At 38.2% G+C, this 21,022-nt stretch overlaps 1 protein-coding gene and 1 non-coding gene across 2 annotated transcripts; both read right to left on the minus strand.

Annotated features, from left to right (window-relative positions):
- Positions 1-1,099: 1,099 nt before the first annotated feature.
- STRAP (serine/threonine kinase receptor associated protein) lies at positions 1,100-20,680 on the minus strand. Its single transcript, XM_055395509.2, has 10 exons — positions 20,249-20,680; positions 19,370-19,505; positions 11,953-12,034; positions 11,071-11,143; positions 8,821-8,917; positions 8,116-8,253; positions 4,454-4,590; positions 2,813-2,962; positions 2,364-2,429; positions 1,100-1,683 (listed from the first exon to the last, which is right to left on the minus strand). Exons 1-10 carry the CDS (start codon positions 20,358-20,360, stop codon positions 1,622-1,624), a joined length of 1,053 nt encoding a protein of 350 aa, XP_055251484.1. The 5' UTR covers positions 20,361-20,680; the 3' UTR covers positions 1,100-1,621.
- LOC129537314 (small nucleolar RNA SNORA23) lies at positions 9,214-9,397 on the minus strand. Its single transcript, XR_008681981.1, has one exon. It is a non-coding gene; the product is annotated as a small nucleolar RNA SNORA23 (small nucleolar RNA).
- Positions 20,681-21,022: the final 342 nt, after the last annotated feature.

Genomic DNA, 21,022 nt, shown 5'->3' on the forward strand with positions numbered 1-21,022 from the left:
TGAGAATACTGCTGCTGCAAAGGATCAGGCATGTGGCAAGCTGATAAGAAAATACACTCTCTCCACCTTCCCCTCTCAGGCGACCCTGTGTGGACCATCAGTTGGCTTTCCACAACATATGTCTCTTGGACCTCTAAGGCAGTTACAGCCTACTCTGCTTTCTTCCAGTTACCAGAAATCCTCAAAGACTTATTTTTGGGTCGGTTATTTCTTTTAAGGAAAGTTATCAGGGCTCATTCACAAGATAAACAAGAGAAAAAGCAATTTGGCAGATATTATTCATTTGTCTGAAGTATTTCCAAACAAGTTCAGTATTCCTCCCATATTATTAAAAAATAAATGTATCACAAATCTAAACTCAGTTGATCCATTTCATTAGAAAGTTGGTAAAAGGACTTTTGGACTATCACCTGAACTTAAAATGGTAGTGAAACAAACAATGCAGGACTAAAATTATCCCCCATTTTTATAAAATCTCTTCTACCTGTATATATACACACAAAGGTATGCTAATGTGCAATGATCAATTTTAACAGGTTTTAGGGGTTAGTGGGATTTTGTGGGATTTTTCTATCTTTCTGCTAATTCTGAACTTTTTTTTTTTTTTCTTATAACAAATATCTATCATTTAAATAAGTCTTTTTTTTTTTTCTGAAAGTTTTCTTAAAAGGCAGTTCAAGCATTTCTGTCCAATCTGGAGGGAGAAAGGTATATAAAAAAAACTTTAACAAAGCACATGAAGACTTCAAAAATCCAGTACAAGTAACTGAATTTCAATGTCAGGAAACAATTTGTTCACTACAGATTCTTTAACTGGGTGGTCTCTTGATATGATATAGAAAAACTTTCTGGCCATTTCCATTTACAAAACTACAATCTATAGGGACTTCCCCAGGGGTCCAGTAGCTAAGACTCCACACTCCCAATGCAGGGGGCCCGGGTTCAACCCCTGGTCAGGAAACTAGATCCCACGTGCTGCAATTAGGAGCCTGCATTTGAAACTCAAAAAATGATCCCAAGTGCCATAGCCAAGACCCAGACCAGCCAAAACATCCCAACTACTCAAATCTATGAATTTCCCCAAGAAACACACACAGCATTGTTTTAGAGCCATTTTATTGAGACAACTAAAAACAATTAGATGTTCAGAAGCAGTGTACAATAAAAGAGAAATCAAACTGTTACTTTATCATGTATTCCCTCTTCTTTATAACTAAAGCAAAAAAAACCCAAAAAAACAACCCAAAAAACCAGCTCTCTGCTTTTAAGGGAAAAGTCAGAAAAATAGGCCAATATATTTTCCCTTTTCATAATAACATAAACAGCTACAAGAAATCTAATTGTAATAAGAGAAATTGAATGTTGGCTTACACATACTCATTAAAAAGACAACAGACCATCACACTATAAGAGTATAACTCCATCTGCCTTTAGCTGATACTCTTGTGTTCTCACTCACAGGTATCACCGAGTAGGTTAGTTCCAGCACTGGAGCTAATTCATATTCCTCATTATTTACTGCTCATGTTGCTGTAAGCAGAGGTAACTCTGGAGGCTGACGCTTTTCTCTGCTTGTTTTAGTCCGTAAGTTGTAATACTGTCTGTGGCATTTGCCTGATGCTCAGGCCTTAACTTCGGGAGTTGAACTATAGATGGAATCTGAATTCTCTGAAGCAATTTCTTCTACAATTCAAAAACAGAAAGTCACATTAGTCGACTTAAGGAAGGAAAGAAGCCACTCTATATTTCTGTGAGATTAAGGAATGAATGAAAAAGTTTTTCAAGTGTGCTGGTGAAAGGAAGCAAAAGAGAACAGTGCACATGCCACTAAGTAATGAGCAAAGACTTGACCATTTCCCAACAAGCTCTTCCACTCCAGGGGGGCTCTCTTTTGGGCTACATTTTCAGTGACTTCAACTGTCTAGTACACACTGAATTAAAGTTAGGTTTTTGAAGATCTGGCTTCCTCCTTTATTGATTTGAATTTCAATCAATATTACATTTGATCAGAGCACATTACAATCTGTAATTCTATATTTGGGAAAGGGCACTTGGTGCTTAACAAGTGTTAAGTAAAAATTACAACTGCAACAGTCTATTTTAGCATCTGCCTCTTAAGTCAAACTCTAAGTCCTTTAAGAGTAACCATATCAGTCACCTCCATCTCCATGGCTAGTACCATGCAGTAGGTATTTAAAATGATTTATCTTTTACGTATTTATATGTATATATAAACATACATATATTTAAACTTCCTATTATTTAAATATATGCTTACACTGAATAGATTTTGTCAATGAGTTAACTAACACTTCAATTTTCCATCCTCCAGGACCCTACAGAAATTAACTGTTAGTATTTACCTAGCTCCTCTTCCGCTGTCTCTGGAAAATTGATCTTGGGCTTTGCCAGCTCACCACTATCTTCTTCTATGAAAAGAAATGCAGTGATGATTACATAAATTACAATGTCATGAGCAAGTTCTAGTATCTTAACAACTAAGAAGAGTACACCAAGACTATGGCAAGCAATAAACTACAAAACAACCTTTTTAATAACTGTAATTCTAGAACAGTATATCTTTCAGATTCAGACTTTTGGATACAAACTGTAACTACTTGGGATCAATAACAGTATTTTTATTAAAAACATGTCTACTTTATTAGTAAGGATCAATAAATAGTGTTATTCAGAGATTAATGGATGATTTATTCATCAGGCTACTCTGCTTAAACCTTATTCTACAGAAGACAGAAATAGAGACAGAGTCAATAATGAAGAATGATACAAAATTATGAATAAAAATTCTTACCAGGAAGCACACATTTCCAAAGACCATATGTTTTTCCTACCACAGTTTGCCACAGTCTCAATGTTCCATCTTCAGAACCACTGGCATAGAGTTCTCCATCAGGACTAAACCTCACACAGTGAATAGGACCAAAGTGTCCTTTGTAGGATTCTGAGCAAGAGAAGGGGTATTAGATAATTTAATACTTAAATAGAACATTAAGTATTGATACACTAGAGAAGATGTGAAATTCCTGAGGGCAAAGTCAAAGAACTATCCGAATTAAAACTAAAGTGATTCTCATCATAAAACAAAACAAAACAAAAAAACAAGACTTCATGTTCCAATAAAGATAAAGGAGACTTCCATGATGGTCCAGTGCTTAAGAATCCTGCCTGCAAAAAGCAGAGGATGTGAGTTTGATGCCTGGTCCGGGAAGATTCCACATGCAGCGGGGCAACTAAGCTTGTATGTCTCAATTACTGAGCCAAAGCCCTAGGGCCCACAAACCGCAACTACTGAGACCATATTTGGCAAAAAGAGAGACCAGTATGAGAAGCCCAAGCACCGCAACCAGAGAAGAGCCCCTGCTTGTCACAACTAGATGGAAAGCCTGCACACAGCACAACCAAAAACAATAAATTTTAAAAAGACATCTAGAAATCTCTTTTAAAATAAACCAAAAAAAAGATAAAGGGAGGTAAATGACACTCCACCTTCAAGTCTACAGAAAGCAAGTCTAAAGTCTCTCAATTCAATCCCCATTTTCAAATCCTAAACTCACTATTTACCAGGGACACAATTCTTACTATGACTAGAGAGAACCACCAGATGGAGCTCTTTGACACACTCTGCCTCTCATACTCTCCTAGCAGAGGAACTGGAGTCCACTAGTCATTCCATCAGAGTATGAAGATAAAGGATCAATACTGATCCGATATAGAGTTTAATGAGGAAATGTACACATTAGTAGTGGTGTTATTCTGTTTAAGGCACATCCTTATTTCCGAACTTTTTTCACTTCCTTTCTAACGCCTCATCACCTTAGCAGGTTTCCAAACTGTTTACAAGACCAATGTTCTTACTCTGTCTCCATGTCCTCTCAACTCAAAGACCTTCATGCATTAGCTTCTCTCAGGGAACATCATAATCGTGTGATCATGAATATAAAAAACTCATAAAAGAATCTGAGATTTTGAAATAAGAATGGCTGCATCCAAGGTTCTATATTCACTAAGTGCAACCTCAGATACCCAGCAAATAATTTACTTTCTCTTCTTCAGAGAATAAAACATGTGGCCAAAACATTCTAAAACTTGAAAAGTGACATTAAATAAAAACAATGGGAAAGAATCTCTATTTAAGTCACTTAATATTCAACCAATAAATTATGAACACTGAACAATTAAAATAGATTCTATTTAGTGTATTCACTGAGGTTCCATTTACCCAACACAATCCATCAGTTTTCCCAAAGAAACAAAACAAACGTGTTTTATTCTGTGTACAATTCTAACAAGCTTAAGTTCATTGGACTGTAAAGCAGGATAGCTAGAAACCAAGTAGGAGCTAAAACATTGGCTAACTGAGGTGTTAGCCACTGAAACCTAACCTTTGATCAAGGCACCTACATAATCTTAAGGGAGAAAAAAGACAACTTACCTAATTCTTCTCCACTATTATAATCATACTTATAAAGTTTAAAGTCTTCACCACCTGCAACAAGAAATTCTTTCTCAGGATGAAGAGATGCAGAATTGATGGTTGCAGGAGCTTCAAAGGATTTAATTGGGTCCAAACTAGAAAAAAAATTAAATAATATTTATAAGTTTTGAATATTTCATAAATAATATGAGGAAATACTGTTACATTTAAAATGTTCCTAAACTCTAAAACCTAAGGAATAATCCAATATCCATTTAGTCAAACACACTGACATATGTGAGTACAGAGGAGCGTGTACAGTCCACAGGGTCGAAAAGAGTCAGACACGACGCAGTGACTGAACAACAAGTATTTCTAAAAAAAAAATAACCCTCTAGGTGTGGAAATAAGGGAACCCTTATACACTGTTGGTGGGAATGTAAGCTGGTACAGACACTATGGAGAACAGTATGGAGGTTCCTCAAAAAGCTAAAAATACAGTTGCCATTATGATCCAGCAATCCCACTCCTGGGCATGTATCCACACAAAACTATAATTCAAAAAGATACAGGCATCCCTATGTTCATAGCATCACTGTTTACAACAGCCAAGGCCTGGAAACTAAATGGCCACCAACAGATGGATGGATAATGATGATGTGGTACATAAATACAAAATACTACTCAACCATAAAAATCAATAATGTCACTTGCAGCAACATAGGTGGAACTAGAGATTATTATACTAAGTGAAGTCAGAAAGAGAAAGACAAATGCCATATCACATATGTGTAACCTAAAATATGACACAAATGAACTTATCTACAAAACAGACCCATACACAGAGAATGGACTCGCAGTTGCCAAGGGGAGTGGGGGATGGGGAAGGGATGGAGTGGGAGTCTGGAGTTAGCAGACGTAAATTATTATATAGAGAATGGGTGAACTAGGCCCTACTGTAGAGCAGAGGAAAAATATATCCAATATCCTGTGATACATCTTTAATGGAAAAGAATATAAAAAAGAACGTATATGTATGACTGAATCACTTTGCTGTAAAGCAGAAATTAAGTCTTAGAAATCAACTGTAATTTTTAAAAGAGGAAAAGCACCAAACAAAAACACATCTAAATAATATTAGGGGAAAAAAAACAAAACAGAAGGCTACTATGCCCAAGTGAAATTCATCCCCAAAATACACCACCCCTTCCATTGAGGGATATCCATTTTGTGCAGTGAATGCCTTCCTGGAAATGATTAGGTTGGTTAATGAAAACAATATGGCTAATGTACTAAGATTTTTACTTTAAAAAAAAAAAATTTAATTCTGCATTGTTTAACTTTTCCAGGACAAACATGCATTACTTGGTAAATAGAAGAAGTTTTTACAGAGAGTAATTAATATAAAGGATTATTTGTATATTATTTTCAGCTGCTGAGAACTTTTAAATTTCTGCAAGGAAAAAGCTTTAATGCTGTGAAATATAAAACTGCTCAAAACGGCTCAGTTTTTAACTATCAGGCTATAAAATAAAAACTAAATCTGAGTCTATAGCTACGTAATAAAAATCAATGCATAACAACAACTTCCCCTGAATATCAATGAGTTTGGGCATTGGCTCTTTTCCAGTCTAACCCTAAAAATCCTGAAAGGCTTCCAACACAAAACATTAGAGCATTTCAGCTCAGAAATGCTGCTATCCTACTCCCATCATCACACACTACAAGCATGAAAATGAAAGTTAGTCATGACTTACGCAGGATCACTGAATAGCAACTTTCTGGCTTAAATGGCAGAATATTTAATAGGCCAGCAAACCTCCACCACCACCATTGCAGGCAAGGTTCTACAGCAGGGCTGCACGCTGCCCAAGTCCAGAAGCAACCAATGAACTCAGTTAATAGTTTTGGGCAATAACATTCCATTATTATCAATTCACTGTGTGTATGTGTGTGAACTCTCTAGCATTCTTAATTGCTCATCTCCATCTTGATTGCCTTCTCATTTCTTCGGCCATTCAATGAAGCTCAGCTCTGCAAGTGGCCCTTTACAGAGAAAAGGTCAGGACTGCTGGTCAGAATATAACGTGGTACATTCTTTATGGAAATCAAATAAGTGGTATGTACACTAAGAAATTTAAACACATGCCTACCCTCTGTTTTGTTTAAACTAGTTTATTCAGGGGTTCCGTTTTTACTCCTCAATAGACTTTTCTGTATTTCTCATATGCTTCTTCACCCATCAGTTCATTTAATTCTGAAGAGTTACTCAGTGTGGCCATTATCTTCATAACAAGATCTGTTGACAAGTCCTGGCTTTTCTGCAAGAGCTTCATTAATTTCACTTACTTCTCCTGAGAGAGGAGAACAGAGCTCACTAGTAGTTTTCACACTTTCCAAAGCATCTGCTCATCTTATCTGTTCAACCTTGTTCCAACTTCAGGCAGACTAAACATCTCCCAAAGATTTCAGTGAAAAACTGTTGATCCCAACTATTCCAACACCATCTTCTGTTGTTATCCCCTCATGTTTCTCTGTGATTTTACCCATTTTACCCCGGTGCAGTGTGTGGGAGGCACCTGTCCAGGGCCGGGATGGGCAGGCAGGGGAAGGTGACAAAGCTGCACGCAGGCTGCAGACTGCACCAGCCATGACATTCCTGACCTCTGAACTGATAACTCCACTGACAGAATTCTCTTGTGAAGAAACATGCAAAAGACGGATCATAAATCTCACTGCAGAGTTAAAATGGGGGAACTAATGTGTGACGTGGTAGACTATAATGCCTCAGTATAGTGGCTCAGGTGGTAAAGAATCTGACTGCAATGCGGGAGACCTGGGTTCGATTCCTGGGTTGGGAAGATCCCCTGGAGAAGGGAACAGCTACCCACTCCAGGATTCTGGCCTGGAGAATTCCATGGACTGTATAGTCCACGGGGTTGCAGAGTTGGACACGACTGAGTGACTTTCACTCACTCACTCAGACTCTATAATGTTTTCAAAGAATTTTAATGGCTAAGAGTATCTTAGAATAAAAAAATGAAAATTATACTTATTAGGATCCTAGTAACTAAAGGAAAAAACACATACAAACAACACACACACCCCAAAGAAAAAAGACTAGCAAAAAACACAGCTACCAGTAACTTTCTGATTCTATAGCTATAGGATTATACTCAAGTTTTTTAAAATTTTATTTTCTAAATTTCCAACATAAGCATTTAATATATTTATAATCATAAAAATTGAGTCTGCTTTTAAAGAATTCATTAAATCTATGCCCTACTTGGAAACAGAAAGAAAAATCACTAATTTTTCTGAAATTTAAAAGTGAAATGGGAGAATCAAGATCACAGAGGTTTTAGAGTAATGAACAATATAAATTACAGCATCAGTCTAGGAATCTTTAAAGAAAAATATACATTAAAAATTGCTGAATTTTACCAATAAATGTCCCAAACACCTGGAAATTAATCTGATTAATTCTTCTGATTAAAGTCTACCAAATTTTCAAAAAACTCACTATTATTAGGTATGGAAACAATCTTCCTCCATATTATATAGGCCAAGATTTGCCATTAAAATCATTAAATACCTTAGTACATGCCTTCCAAATGTTAAGTACACTAAACTGCCCCTTTGTTACCAGAAAAGAAAATGAAGATACTTCTTAGACATACCTTACTGCACTATGAAAAGCAATAGATCGTCCATAAGTTATTACCAAAATCTCTCCCTCAGGAATGTATTCCATACTGCTAACGGACATATTAAAATTTAGAGATTTCACTTCCGTCATAGTAGCATGATCCCAAAGGCTGCATAAAAAAAAAAAAAAAGGTGATATTTACTCATTTAAGAAAAATACTTACAGCTTAAATTACACCTGCAGATTAACCAACGAAAAAATAACCACAAGTGTAGTAAAACAACCTCCACTCCAACTCACAAATTACAGATGATACTGAGAAACGTGGCTTTCGCATAAAATATCAAATTATTTGGTAGCTTGTTGGTAAAGTCAAAGCAAATACTTTAAATATACTTCCCAAATGATTAGGCTATTAAGATACATCTCCTAATCTAATCAATCGCAGCACTGCTCTAAATAATGGTTCTTACACTCTAACACCCTATAGCCAGCCAGTCCATTCACCCAGGTTAAGAGCATCTGCTTATAAAGATGTCAACAGTTGTTAATTAAGTTTTGTGAATCCCACTCTATGTTTGTAACAGACATATCCAAAAAAATGTGACCCAGATGCAGCCACAGCTGTAATGTTCAGACACAATTCTTCCTACATGACAGTTACAGAAAACTTAACAATAAGCTCCAAGGTCAAACATGTTTTCAAACTTTGAATTATTAAAGAAAAATTACTCACCGAACAGTTTTATCATCCGCTGAAAGGATTTGTTTATCCTCACTGCACCACAAAGCCTTTTTAATTCCAGAGGTGTGACCACTGATTTCCTTAGGTTCTTCAGATAAAACAGTTTAAAATACAATTGTTAATACACTTGCTATGTCTGGGCAAAAGTAGATGTTGCAGGTAGTATCATTCAACACAACTTTAACTTTGGGCAAACCACTTAACCTTTTGAAGACTACATTTCTTCACTGGTAAACTGGGATTAACAATCGTTACTATACCTCAGAGTTTAACAATCGGAACTTAAAGTTGCTCCCCTCATCCTGCACCATCACTTAAAAGAAAAAGTTACTACAGTTATCTTACATTAAATTCCCGGAAGCGACAATCTCTATTCCCAAAGTTTTGTGTGTGGGAATTTGGAGGCTGGCCAGTGGTGGACAGGTCTGAAGAGACAACACTAGACCAGTACTATGATCCCAACTTACTCTTTGGCTGCATGATGCTTGTGTGGATAGCAAGAGCTGAATGCAAAACACAGACAGACACTGCTATCAGACACAGATGAAAACCGTGCACACATTATAGCAGCCATCCCCGGAAGTTTCTAATCTGGTGTCTGACAGGGTAAAAGTTCTTCTTTCTAATGCAAGACAGTGGAAGAGTCACTTTCAAAAGGCAGCTTTGAGAAAGGGAAAAGAAGACCAAAGATATCTGCCTGAGCCTTCAACTATCTTGCTGAGTCAGAAGGTACACTGATTTGGTGAGGTCAGAGTAGTCTCCTGTGTTTCAGCATAAAGTTATTAATTCCTAGGTACCAAAGGAGAATAAACATAAATGCAGTTTGTTTCCTCACCTTAGAAATACCTTTAGAAAAGGTATCTCGAGAATAACTGCTTAACTTCCAACGTAGCTTTGACTTTGTAATAAGCTTCTAAAGTTTACTGACTTATGAATAAACTGCCCACAACACAAAATTTAGGAACCCAATTAATATATAAAAAATAAACTCTTTTTCTCATATTTTGGTAGCTTTTAAAATATGTAGCATATGACTATCAAAGCACTGAAATACTGCAAAATGGAGGTGAAGATCTGGATTAGGGAAGAAATTGTATCTCTTACAACTTCTGTGTACTGAGAGAATTTATAGAGGAAATGACAGATTTCACCATCCAATTATTAAAAATGTGTATACCACAAACCTTACTAACAAAATGTAAAAGCAAATGACAAATTAGAATAAATTTTAAAACCAGTAATAAAAGAATGAACAGGTGCTTATTAGTCCACAAAAGTAAATTAAAATGATATTCAACAGTATTTTAACCTCATGAATTATTTTTCAAGTTCGCATTAATAAGAATTTTTCTATTAAACTGGCAAAGATAAAGCTAGTTATCAATGTTTGCTAGAACAGGTTGGCTATAGGTACATTTTTATACTTCAATGGTGGCCTCTTTGGTAATATCTATTAATGGCTTCCAAGTATATTTCCTTTTTGTCCCAACAATTCTATTTCTATGTAGATATGCTACAGAGACAATTGTGAAATATTTGCAACTATAAGGATGTTTAGCATAACACTGCTTATAATCTTGAAAATTTGTAAATAGCCCAAGTAGGCCACAATAGGAGATTGGTTAGTTCGCTTATCCATAGAATGGAAAGTCATACAGTCATTAGAAAGAATGAACAGAGTATTCAAAGACATGAAAAAATTACTACAGATTTTAAACATTCTTCTGAATAGCTGATATACCCATGTGGTTCAAAAATCTAAGTATGTATATACATTGAGAATTCTTATCCTCCTCACCTTCTACAGATAATAACCACTCCTTCTAACCAAAAGGTAGTTAACACTGTTGTGTACCTTTTAAGACTTAGTGTCATAATAAAAGTTTATCAGGATAAAAATTTTTTTAATAGTATAAAAAAATCTGCATTAAAAAAAAACAACTGGAAAAACATGAACCAAAAACTAAACACATTAATTCATAATACTGGATGATGAGACTTTCCTGGTGGTCCAGTGGTCAAGCTTCCAATACAGGGGGTGTGGGTTTGATCCCTGGTCAGGGAATAAAAGACGCCACATGACGGGGGTGGGGGACAGACTGGATGGTGGATTAAAATTTAATTTTTTTCTTTGTGACTACATTTTCTTAATTTGAGTACTGAACATGAATTCCTTTAATCAGGAAAAGTTATTTAAATTAAAAGAAAACAAAACCACAAATACATATGAATTAAAATTACCTGCTTCAGGTTTGTTCAAGTCATATATGCGTAACAGTTTATCCTGTCCCCCTGTTAACAAGTAATTACTATCCTGAAAACACATACAAGTAAAATGGTATTAGATTAACTACTTTAATAGTTATATCTCTTTGCAGCTTCTTCAACACTACATAAAATGCAAATAAAGCTCACAGATACCACAAAGAGATACACACAGACCAATTATTCCAGAGAAAATACTATAGAGCATTTATCTTTCTCATAACTGCCAAATCCTGTAAGCTTCCCAGTTCAAATGTCGCACCACCAACCACATGGCTTCTCTCAGTTGGCTCTGATCCCGCTGCCCACTGAGTAGTACGTCTGTGATGATCTCAAATTTATCCTCTCCCTTCTAAGTCACCAGAAAACATTACTTGGGTTTTTTAGATGTTTGTTGCTATTGTTGATACAAGAGTTCCGGGGTTCTTAAAAATCTCTTAAGATCAACCAAGAAAAAACACAGTTGACTTAAACAACTCAGGGATTAAGGCACCACCCTCCACACAGTGGGAGATCCAGGTTATCAGTTATTCAGCCCTCTATATATGTGTTTCCCCCCACTCAGTTCCTCCATATCCAAAGATTCAACCAACTACGGACTGTGTATTACTGCAGTATTTACCACTGAAGAAAATTCATGTTAAGTGGACCTATACAGTTCAAACTGTGTTATTCAAGAGTCAACTGTAAAGGTGTATAGTTTAATCTAGAGTCAAATCAAATGTAACCAGCATATACAAAATACTCCCCCACAAAATCAAACATGAACTAAATACAAACCAATCAAATATAAAATCACAGCCATATCCTATAACAACAGCAATTTAACTCCCTAAAACAAATTCCACTTTCTAATACCTGTGTAAAATCCACTGTCTTGACAATGTGTTTATGAGCCAGGGTCATCAATTCATCTCCTGAGACAGCATCCCACACTTTGCTAAAAGTAAAAGACAAACATATGGTAATTTTGATAATTAGTTACCAAATAAGTTATTTGAGATGTTATATAAACGTATTATTAAGGTTAAAACGATACAGCAATTTTGACAATGGAAAAGATCAAATTTAAGTAAATAAGATCCATGAACCATAAATCCTTACTTTCCTTTTAGCCTGTAGCCATAATATTCTTATAACACGACTGCAAACATTTGAACCAATTCAGTTTCACCTTTCCAATTTTTTTCGTCTATACTCTCATATACATGAGAAACAAGAGATGAAAAACATTAAATACCTTAAACATTTTTACAGGAGAAAGAGATTACATAAAATTTTAAATCAAGACAGTAGAGAAAGAATACTCTCCCATCTCTTCCTCAAAGTTGACTTAAATTTTCAAATCCTAGTCCAATTAACCTCCACACAAAGATTACATAATGCTAATGCTGAGGATTTTAATTATAGGTTTTCAAATCTCTCAATTGTAGGTTTTCCAACAAACCCATCCCAACCCAAAGTATATGTGTGACTGTGTGTCTATACACACATATGTATGTATGTGTATGCTGGGGGATAATGATTAAATAATAGTTCACAGAAATACTGTTAAGAAGTTCTCCCAAATAAAAAAGCTTGAACAACATAAATAAGAAAAAAAAAATCATTTTAGATCAGAAGAGATCATTGAAAAATAAACAAGAAAACCTTCCACATGGGAAAAAGAAATTGTTATGAGGAACAAGCTATGCTCCATAATAATTATTCTAATAATTCCATTCTAATGTAATTGATATTTATTTTTAGGAATAAAGTGAACAATGAAACAGAGAAAGCAAAAGAAAAACAGAGAAAGCAAGGAGTATTTTTTCTTCACTCATTAAACACAGAACAAACATATCAAATATGTCACTCAAGACTCAAAAGGGAGAAAAGGGAGACAAAAGGGAGGCACAAAAGGGAGGAAAAAAAAAAATCCCAAAGTTCTTGCCTCAACAGTGTTAGCTTTAGCTGAGAAGGAAAAAAAAAAAAATATATATATATATATAATAATATGTTTAAGAAATATAATTAAGGGACTTCCCTGTGGCCCAATGGTTAAGAATCTGCCTGGCAATGCAGGGGACATGGACTCCATCCCTGGTTGGGGAATTAAGATCCCAAAAGGCGGGGAGCAACTAAAGCCACAATCAAAGGTAATGCATGACATAATGAACGTCTGGAGTGCTTCAACTAGGACCCAGCCCAACGCAGTCAAATAAAAAAAAAAAAAAATAGAAATAAAATACAAACACACATGGCTATAGAGACACAAACAAAAACCACACCATCATTTATGTCAGAAAGTCCAGAAAATCTAAGCATCAAAACCAGTAGCCTTAAAGAGCATGTAGAAATACACCAGGGGGAAAAATGGAAACATTGTAGAGAAGTATAACAGTATGTTCTGAGAGAAACAATGTCATCTGTGAGTGGTATTCCTACTAAACTGTCAAATACTAACTTCTCTTTGCACAGGAAACCTATTCCACCCTCTCCCATTTCCAATTCAACTCTCTGGTCCAACCCTACTTTCCCAACCTCATTTTGCATTATTTCTCTGAATCTAGTCACATCAGATTATAAACAACCCCTCAAGCGAGCCATGGCTCCTGTGTCTTTGCTCATAGTGTTCTACCTAGTCTGTATTTTTATAATCTTAGGCTTCCCTGGTGGTTCAGTGTTAATGAAGCCACTTGCCAATGCAGGAGATGAGGGTTCAATCCCTGGGTCAGAAAGGCCCCCTGGAGAAGGAAATTGCAACCAGTCCAGTATTCTTGCCTGGGAAATCCCATGGACAAAGGGATTGCAAGAGTTGGACACGACTTAGCAACCAAGCAACAACAACAAACTTTATATTCTCAGCTATCACAGTTCTACTCATCCTCAGGGTTCATCATGAATGCTATTTTTTCACTAAACCTATTTTTCTCACTTCCATCAACGATTCCTTTCTGTTCTCCCACAAAACTCAGCTTATACTGTTTAATTTTATTTCACTTTTAGTTTTGTCCACGTTTACTCTTAATCACAGGGAAATCAGTGATAAGAGTTCACATAGATTAGACTGCTATAATAACAGAAGGTATCAAAGGGCTTCCAAGGTGGCTCAGACGGTAAAGAATCTGCCTGCAATGCAGGAGACCTAGGTTCGATCCCTGGGTCGGGAAGATCTCCTGGAGAATGGTCTGGCAACCTATCCCGGTATTCTTGCCTGGAAACTCCCCATGGACAGAGGAATCTGGCAGGCTATAGTCTATGGGGTTGCAAAGAATCGGACATGACTGAGCGCCTAAGCACATCAAAAGTGAAGAAAATATCACATATATTTGAAATCTCTATCTTATACTCTCGAGTCTAAAAGAAACTCTGGGCAATGTCCTTAGAGATACTAATTTAAAGGATATTCAATCATCTTCCCCAAACTCCCCAAAATCTAATTATTCTGCTTAGATCATGTCCATTCATTGCTGCAGAGGCAAGAACTGGAGCGACTGTACTACCACCATCCAGAGAGCCAATGTATCTTCACTTGCCTTCCCCCCACTGAGATACACTAGTAATATCGAGAGCCACACTCTCCAATAGAGCACGTTCTAGCCACTTGTACTAACTTTGTCACATTTCCATTATTCCCAATAAGAGTCCTAAAAATAGCTTAGAATCCTAAAAGGAATCTGGAATAACCAAAACTCCAGGCAAGAAAATGGTTATTAACTAGCTGGCTACAGGGATCAAATCAAAGCAGGGGAAAGGACATCCTCCACAGAGCAGAGAGAAATGGCAGGAAGGGTACATAATGGAACATCATTAACAATACCCTCTCAACAGCTAATCCTGTAGCATTCATTTCTGTACAACTTAAGATGTACCTGCCATCTCCCTAAACGAGTGATACCTCTTATGTTCCCAGTTTTTTGCATATGATCAATGCTATCTGTTCAATACTTTTCATATTCTGAGAAAGGATGTACCAGTCTCAAAAGAGGAGCTGCTTAACATACTTCCTTAAGGCCTTAACAAAAAATTAAGCTATTTCAGGAAAATGACTGCCTGTCTCAACATGATGGCCAAGCCATCAAAAAGGAGACACGAGCACCTCTGATTTATTGAGAACGTTACTCAGAGAAAATTTAGTTCTTCCTATTGGCTTTTTACAAGAGAAAAAAAAAAGAAGATCAGGAGATGTGGTGGTTAACATTAGCTCTATGAATTAAAAGATGAATTAAAAGATATAAAGAGAATGGTATTTCAGGGATAGTTCTGGCTGACTTGCCTGCCCAAATTACCTCAAAATAACATTCGAATCTGACTCACGGACCAGCCCTGCTGAATATACTTTCTCTGTTAGAAAAATGGACAAAATTCTCCTTCAGATAAACATGACACCTAAAATTATACTAAGGAGCTCTTCTTTATTGGGTCAACTTCCATAATAGCAGAGCCCATACAGGTCATTAAATGAGAATATAAGGAAAGGATGCACACATCCCCACACTTCACAGACAGACACACAGCAAATGAGGGTTAAGTCTCAGTTCCCACTAACGAACCACCTGCTACGCAACAGACATAAGGCTAGATTCAGGCATGTAAGTGGAAGAAAATCTCTCTGATTTGCCCCCAAACCACGCTTGGTTTACATTCATTTGACAAATATGAAACAAGAGGTTTAAGAAACATCTCATGATCAAACTGAAAATACAAAGTATGGCTAGCACGTGAACTCAGGCCTTGTTGTTATTTAGTTGCTAAGTTGTGTCTGACTCTTTTGCAATCCCATGGACTATAACCCACCAGGATGCTCTGTCCATGGGATTTCCCAGGCAAGAATACTGGAGTGGGTAGCCATTTCCTTCTCCAGGGGATCTTCCCGACTCTGGGATGGAACCTATGTCTCCTGCATTGGCAGGCAGGTTCCACTAAGTCCCCAGGGAAGCCTGAACTCAGGCCCGGTTAATGCAAATGCTTACATCTTTCCCACTACACCATGGCATCTGAAAGCCTGAACTGAGAGGGAAAAAACCCAAAAGTATTCCCTCTTGCTACTTAGATCTACTAGAACTTCCTTGCATGAAACCCAAAGGTTTCTTGGCTTTAGCCACAGATGTTCCAAAAGAACGCATGATTTTAGTCTATTGGGGTGGTAGCTATCAGTGTTACCTTACACATGTTAACATTTACATAGCTACTAGATTTCAGGTAATATTCTAAATATAAACATATCAACTCACTTAATATTCATGACAAATGAAAGTCACTCAGTTGTGTTCGACTCTTTGTGACCCCATGGACTACACAGTCCATGAAATTCTCCAGGCCAGAATACTTGAGTGGGTAGTCTTTCCATTCTCTAGGGGATCTTCCCAATCCAGGGACTGAACCCAGGTCTCCCGCATTGCGGGCAATTCTTCAGCAGCTGAGCCACAGGGGAAGCCCATTCACGACAAGAGGTAGGCACTATTGCTATTCTCACTTTTATAGATGATGCAACTGTGAAAAAGAGAGGTTAAATAAAGTTCACAAGATCACAGAGCTATTCAAGAATGGAGCCAGAGTTCAAACACAATCTGGCCCAGCATTCATGTTTTTAATAACCCCGTGTAAACACAGACACTAAGACCTGAAATGTTAAGAAAGTCCCAAAACAACACTGAATACCTATACAGAGAAACGTCCTCAAATGTATGACTTGGGTTAATAATGCTGTTAGTGACCTAAAAACAACATTTTTCTTGCCTCTAGCAGCAAGAAAAAATCCTGACTACTCTTTTCAGAACTGTTAAGTATTTAAAGTGCCATATTTTTCACACCTTTTTCTCTCTCCATTTCAGAGTAATTATCACATAAGCAGTAATTTCCATCTAATGCATTTCGTTTCTTTTTGTAAGGGCTGGTATTACAATTTGTCAAATGTACATCAGGTCTTCACAGATTTTACAGAGATGGGTATCATTCCTAACAAGCTTCTGTACAAGTCTCGGATCAGAGCAAGACTGTCCATTAGGCAAGAGAAGACAGAGCATTTTGCTCATGTCATTAGCACTTATGTTTGAGCCAGATAACAGAGAACTGAGATCCACAGAAATGAATCTCTCCAGAAATGCAATTTAAAAGATCGTCTATTTTAATGCTAATGTCTGTAGTGTCTAAGAGCTCGTTACATTTTACCTAATCAAATTTAAAATATCACTTTATTAACTATTAACTTAGCAAACTGAGTTTCAATAATAACATTTTAAAAATCCACTTAACAAATATCAGAAATCTCCTGGAGAAGGAAATGGCAACCCACTCTAGTATTCTTGTCTGGAGAATTCCATGGACAGGAGAACCCGGCAGGCTACGGTCCCTGGGGTTGCAGAGCTGTTAATTGCAATTTTCTATCTCTGTTATGAAACCAATGACATTCTCTCCCAATGACAATGTTCCTAATGGACTCAGCAAAAAATAAACTTTGGAGAAACTGAAGGAAAAAAAAATAGGTTGAACTCACAGGAAACGTCAATGTCTCAGAAACAAAACCAAGATCTGTAATTCACCCATTTTTAGTCCTTCTGTTTCAGAAACTTCCTTAAGTTATTTGTTTGACAAAGTGCTGAACAAGCCAGGTATACAAAAAAATATAAGACATGGTCCATGGCCTCAAAAAGCAACAACACATAAGTCAATAAGTACTATAAGAGCCAGAAGTTTAACGCAGCCAACAGTGTGAGCAAGAAGAGGGATTGGACACCTTCGTCTTCCAGTCCTCCACAAATCTTCCTTGTGTGAGAATCACTTTTACTTCCTATTTTTCATATCCCATAATTAACAAAGAAGTCTATCAAATTATAAGCATGCATGCTAACCTCTAAAGCAACATTTGACATTAAAGGATTTACATAAAACCAAGCAGTTCCTTATTTTATCAGAACTACATAGAATCACAATAGGGCAGAGCACAAACCTTTACAATGGTTATTCATAAACATAACAACATCTATTCTTTGAAGGCAAAGAAAAAAGTTCAAACTGACATTTTAACTTTTCTTACTGATCTCTCATCATCTCAAATTTAATCCTACATCAGCATGGGATTGTATCTCCCTGTTTATTTAAAAATTCTATTTAACTAAAAAAAATTATGTATTGTAAAACTCACTCCACAGCATAAAGCGCTATAAGTTTCAACAAATACATTAATCATGTATGCACCACCTCAATCAATCTGCCTTCATTTTTCACAATAAACCTAGTACGTTTAATTTGCTTAATACAAAGGCACAACAAACACATTTACAATTGCTCCTTAGTGTAAAATTGTTTAAAAAAAGCAATTTTTAAAAACCACTTTCACTCTTGAGACTCTCAACTCTTAACAGTCTACCGCATGTACAATAACCCTTGACATTGTCGTCCTTAAAACATTTAAGTGACTGCTAAATCACAGACATTAGGAAGTAGAGGTATCAACATTATATAAGATATGATACACATGAGCAGACAGGAAAGAGGGTCATGTTTGCAAGTCAGCTTAATAACATATGCAAAAGCCAAAAATCAGAGTGAGTAAGGTCCATTCTGGCAACAATGAGTATAACCAGACTGTGGGACACGGGGTGCGCAGTGCAGATGAGGATCGTGAACTAGGATGGGCCAAAGTGTAAAGAGGCAACAACTGAAATTTAACCTTTAGGCCGATGATTAAAGGCTGCACATCAGAATCACCTAGAACTTCTGGAAAGGAAATAAACTGTTGTTGGGGACTTTACTGCCTCCCAGCCCGACCAGTATGTATACGAGTATTTTAAAAGCTTCTAATAATGTACACCCAAGGTCATGGATCACTGACAAAGCAGAGGGAAGACAGGAAAAGGATTAGCAAGAGAAGTGACCTGATATTTGTGTTCAGGAAGACAACTGGCAGCAGCAGGGAGGATGAGCAGATGGGAAACGACTAGTGGTAGGGACCTGAACTAAGATGGCAGTGGCATAAGAAACAATGTCACCAGCAGACATTCTGCTGGTGCAATCAACAGCGATGATGGTAATCTAGATGCAAGGGAAAAATCAACAATTTAGGTTTCACCCTTACACAGAATGAAGTCATTTGAGTCTCTGTTAACAGTTTGAGAACCACTTAAGAGAAAGCAGCAAGTAGGATCAGGCTGGAATTCTGGTGAGATCAAACACGGGGTGTTCCATATGGTAGGCAATGAGAATTTCACAAGTAACCTTTAACGACGTTTTGACCATTTTAGAGCACAATCCACAGAGAACTCCAAAGGTGGCCATTTCTGGCTGCACTTACGCTGTGAAATCTGCAGCGGCTGTCGCTGCCTTGGTGGCATCTTTATTCAATGTTGCGCCCCAAACGGCACCCTTATGACCCAAAAATGTTCCAATCCAGTCTCCTGTATCTCCCTGGCGCAGCATAGGCTTACCATCTAAAAAACATTGAAGGCGACATGTGACTTAGAAGTTCAGAGAACTTAAAATCTAAGACTTAAACATAAAACGATCATATTGAAAAGCAATGTGGAAACTGCTTTTGTTGTCTGAACTATTCTCACTCACTGGGGTCACTAAGGATCGTTCAGAAATAAATTCATTGAGGAACCCAGCTGCACATTCTCTCTGGGAAGCATTTGTAACTAGGTGAAAAGACTGACCTGCGTCAAAACAATCTAGATTTGAGTCTTATTTTGGACAAACTTCTTAACATAAATCTCAGCTTCCATCACACACCCACACACACACAGCTTCCATCTGAAAGATGGAAAACGGAAATGAAAAATTCCATACGACGAAAGACTATTCAATGAGATAACGAGAATGCTAAGTCTTCGTAAAATAAGGCCTGGCCTAGTTGCTGCATTCTGCCAAATCCTTGAGAGATATTTACACTGTTTGTTGGCCGGGACGTCTAGGCAAGCACACAGTTCAGCTTTTCCAAAAATAGCAATAAAGGTAAAATGAGAAGCCTTCTTTAGGAGCATTACTTAGCAAAGCCTCTCTTGGCGTCAGCTGCGGAAGCCCTAACAACTACTCCTCTCCCCATCAGCCCGCCGTGGGGCCCTAACCTCAAACGCTGCAAGAGCCTCAGTTCGTTCCCGCAATAGGGATGCCAACCTCGTTCGCTTTCCGCCCGACCTCAGCCATCAGGGGCCCGACTAGCGGCCCCGCTCACCTTTGCAAGCGCTGATTAGAAAATAGCCATAAGGCGTGATGCCACTGAAGGCCAGATCCACCACAGGCCGCGTGTGGCCGGAGCAGGTGAGCGGCGTCTGCCTCATCGCCATGGCGGCGGCGAGCCGAGCGATCCCGCAGCAGAGCCGAGGGGTCGTCTAGTCTTTTCTCTCCTCTGTGGCAGCGCCTCCGGCTCTTCAAGGCCCCCGCCCCGACACTGACGGTGGGCCGGGGCACAGGAAAAGGCCAATCCGGTGGCCCCAAGGTCAGGAAGGGGTTAGGGACGGGCCAGGGAGTCCGCGACGGGCGACCGACCGCCGCCGAGGGAGGGAAAGGGAAGGAGGGAGGAGAGTAGGGGAAGGGGAGAAGCGGAGAACTGGCGGCCACGACCCGTACCGTCCACACCGGTACCGGCAGGAAGTGACGACACCAATAACGCTGAGCGTCCGCCGGAAGTGACGAAGCGGCGGGAAGGCGGATTCGCTCGGCAGAAGCTGCATACTGGCGCTAAGACGGCAGCGCGCAGGCGCGAGAGCACGCACGCTGAACGCGTGACGCTAGCCCCACGCCTGTACGCACGGCTCCTGGCGGAACTTTTGGCTCTGGTTCAAAGTCCGGGCGCGGAGCTCTGAGCTCTCACTCCAGAACTGCAGTGTCCATGAAGTTTCTGGGCAGAGTTGCCAGGTGCGAAAGCGGGTACTGTTCGCCTGAACGTGGCGGCCTATGTGGGTTTTGCACCAAGCAGTTCAGCCGGTTGAACTGTGCTGGGTATGTG

This window comes from Moschus berezovskii, chromosome 6 (assembly GCF_049115385.1).
Source record: "Moschus berezovskii isolate FMDL1 chromosome 6, NW_MosBer_1.0, whole genome shotgun sequence".
NCBI lineage: Eukaryota > Metazoa > Chordata > Mammalia > Artiodactyla > Moschidae > Moschus > Moschus berezovskii.

What these genes read in the sequence shown, in the direction of transcription:
- STRAP (XM_055395509.2), bottom strand. Translation starts at nt 20,360, where the DNA reads ATGGCGATGAGGCAGACGCCGCTCACCTGCTCCGGCCACACGCGGCCT. An exon ending in GCTTTTCATAGTGCAGTAAG is followed by an intron (nt 4,591 to 8,115) that starts GTATGTCTAAGA and finishes TTTTTTTTCTAG; the next exon opens with TTTGGACCCAATTAAATCCT. An exon ending in TTGGAAATGTGTGCTTCCTG is followed by an intron (nt 2,430 to 2,812) that starts GTAAGAATTTTT and finishes TTCTTTTCATAG; the next exon opens with AAGAAGATAGTGGTGAGCTG.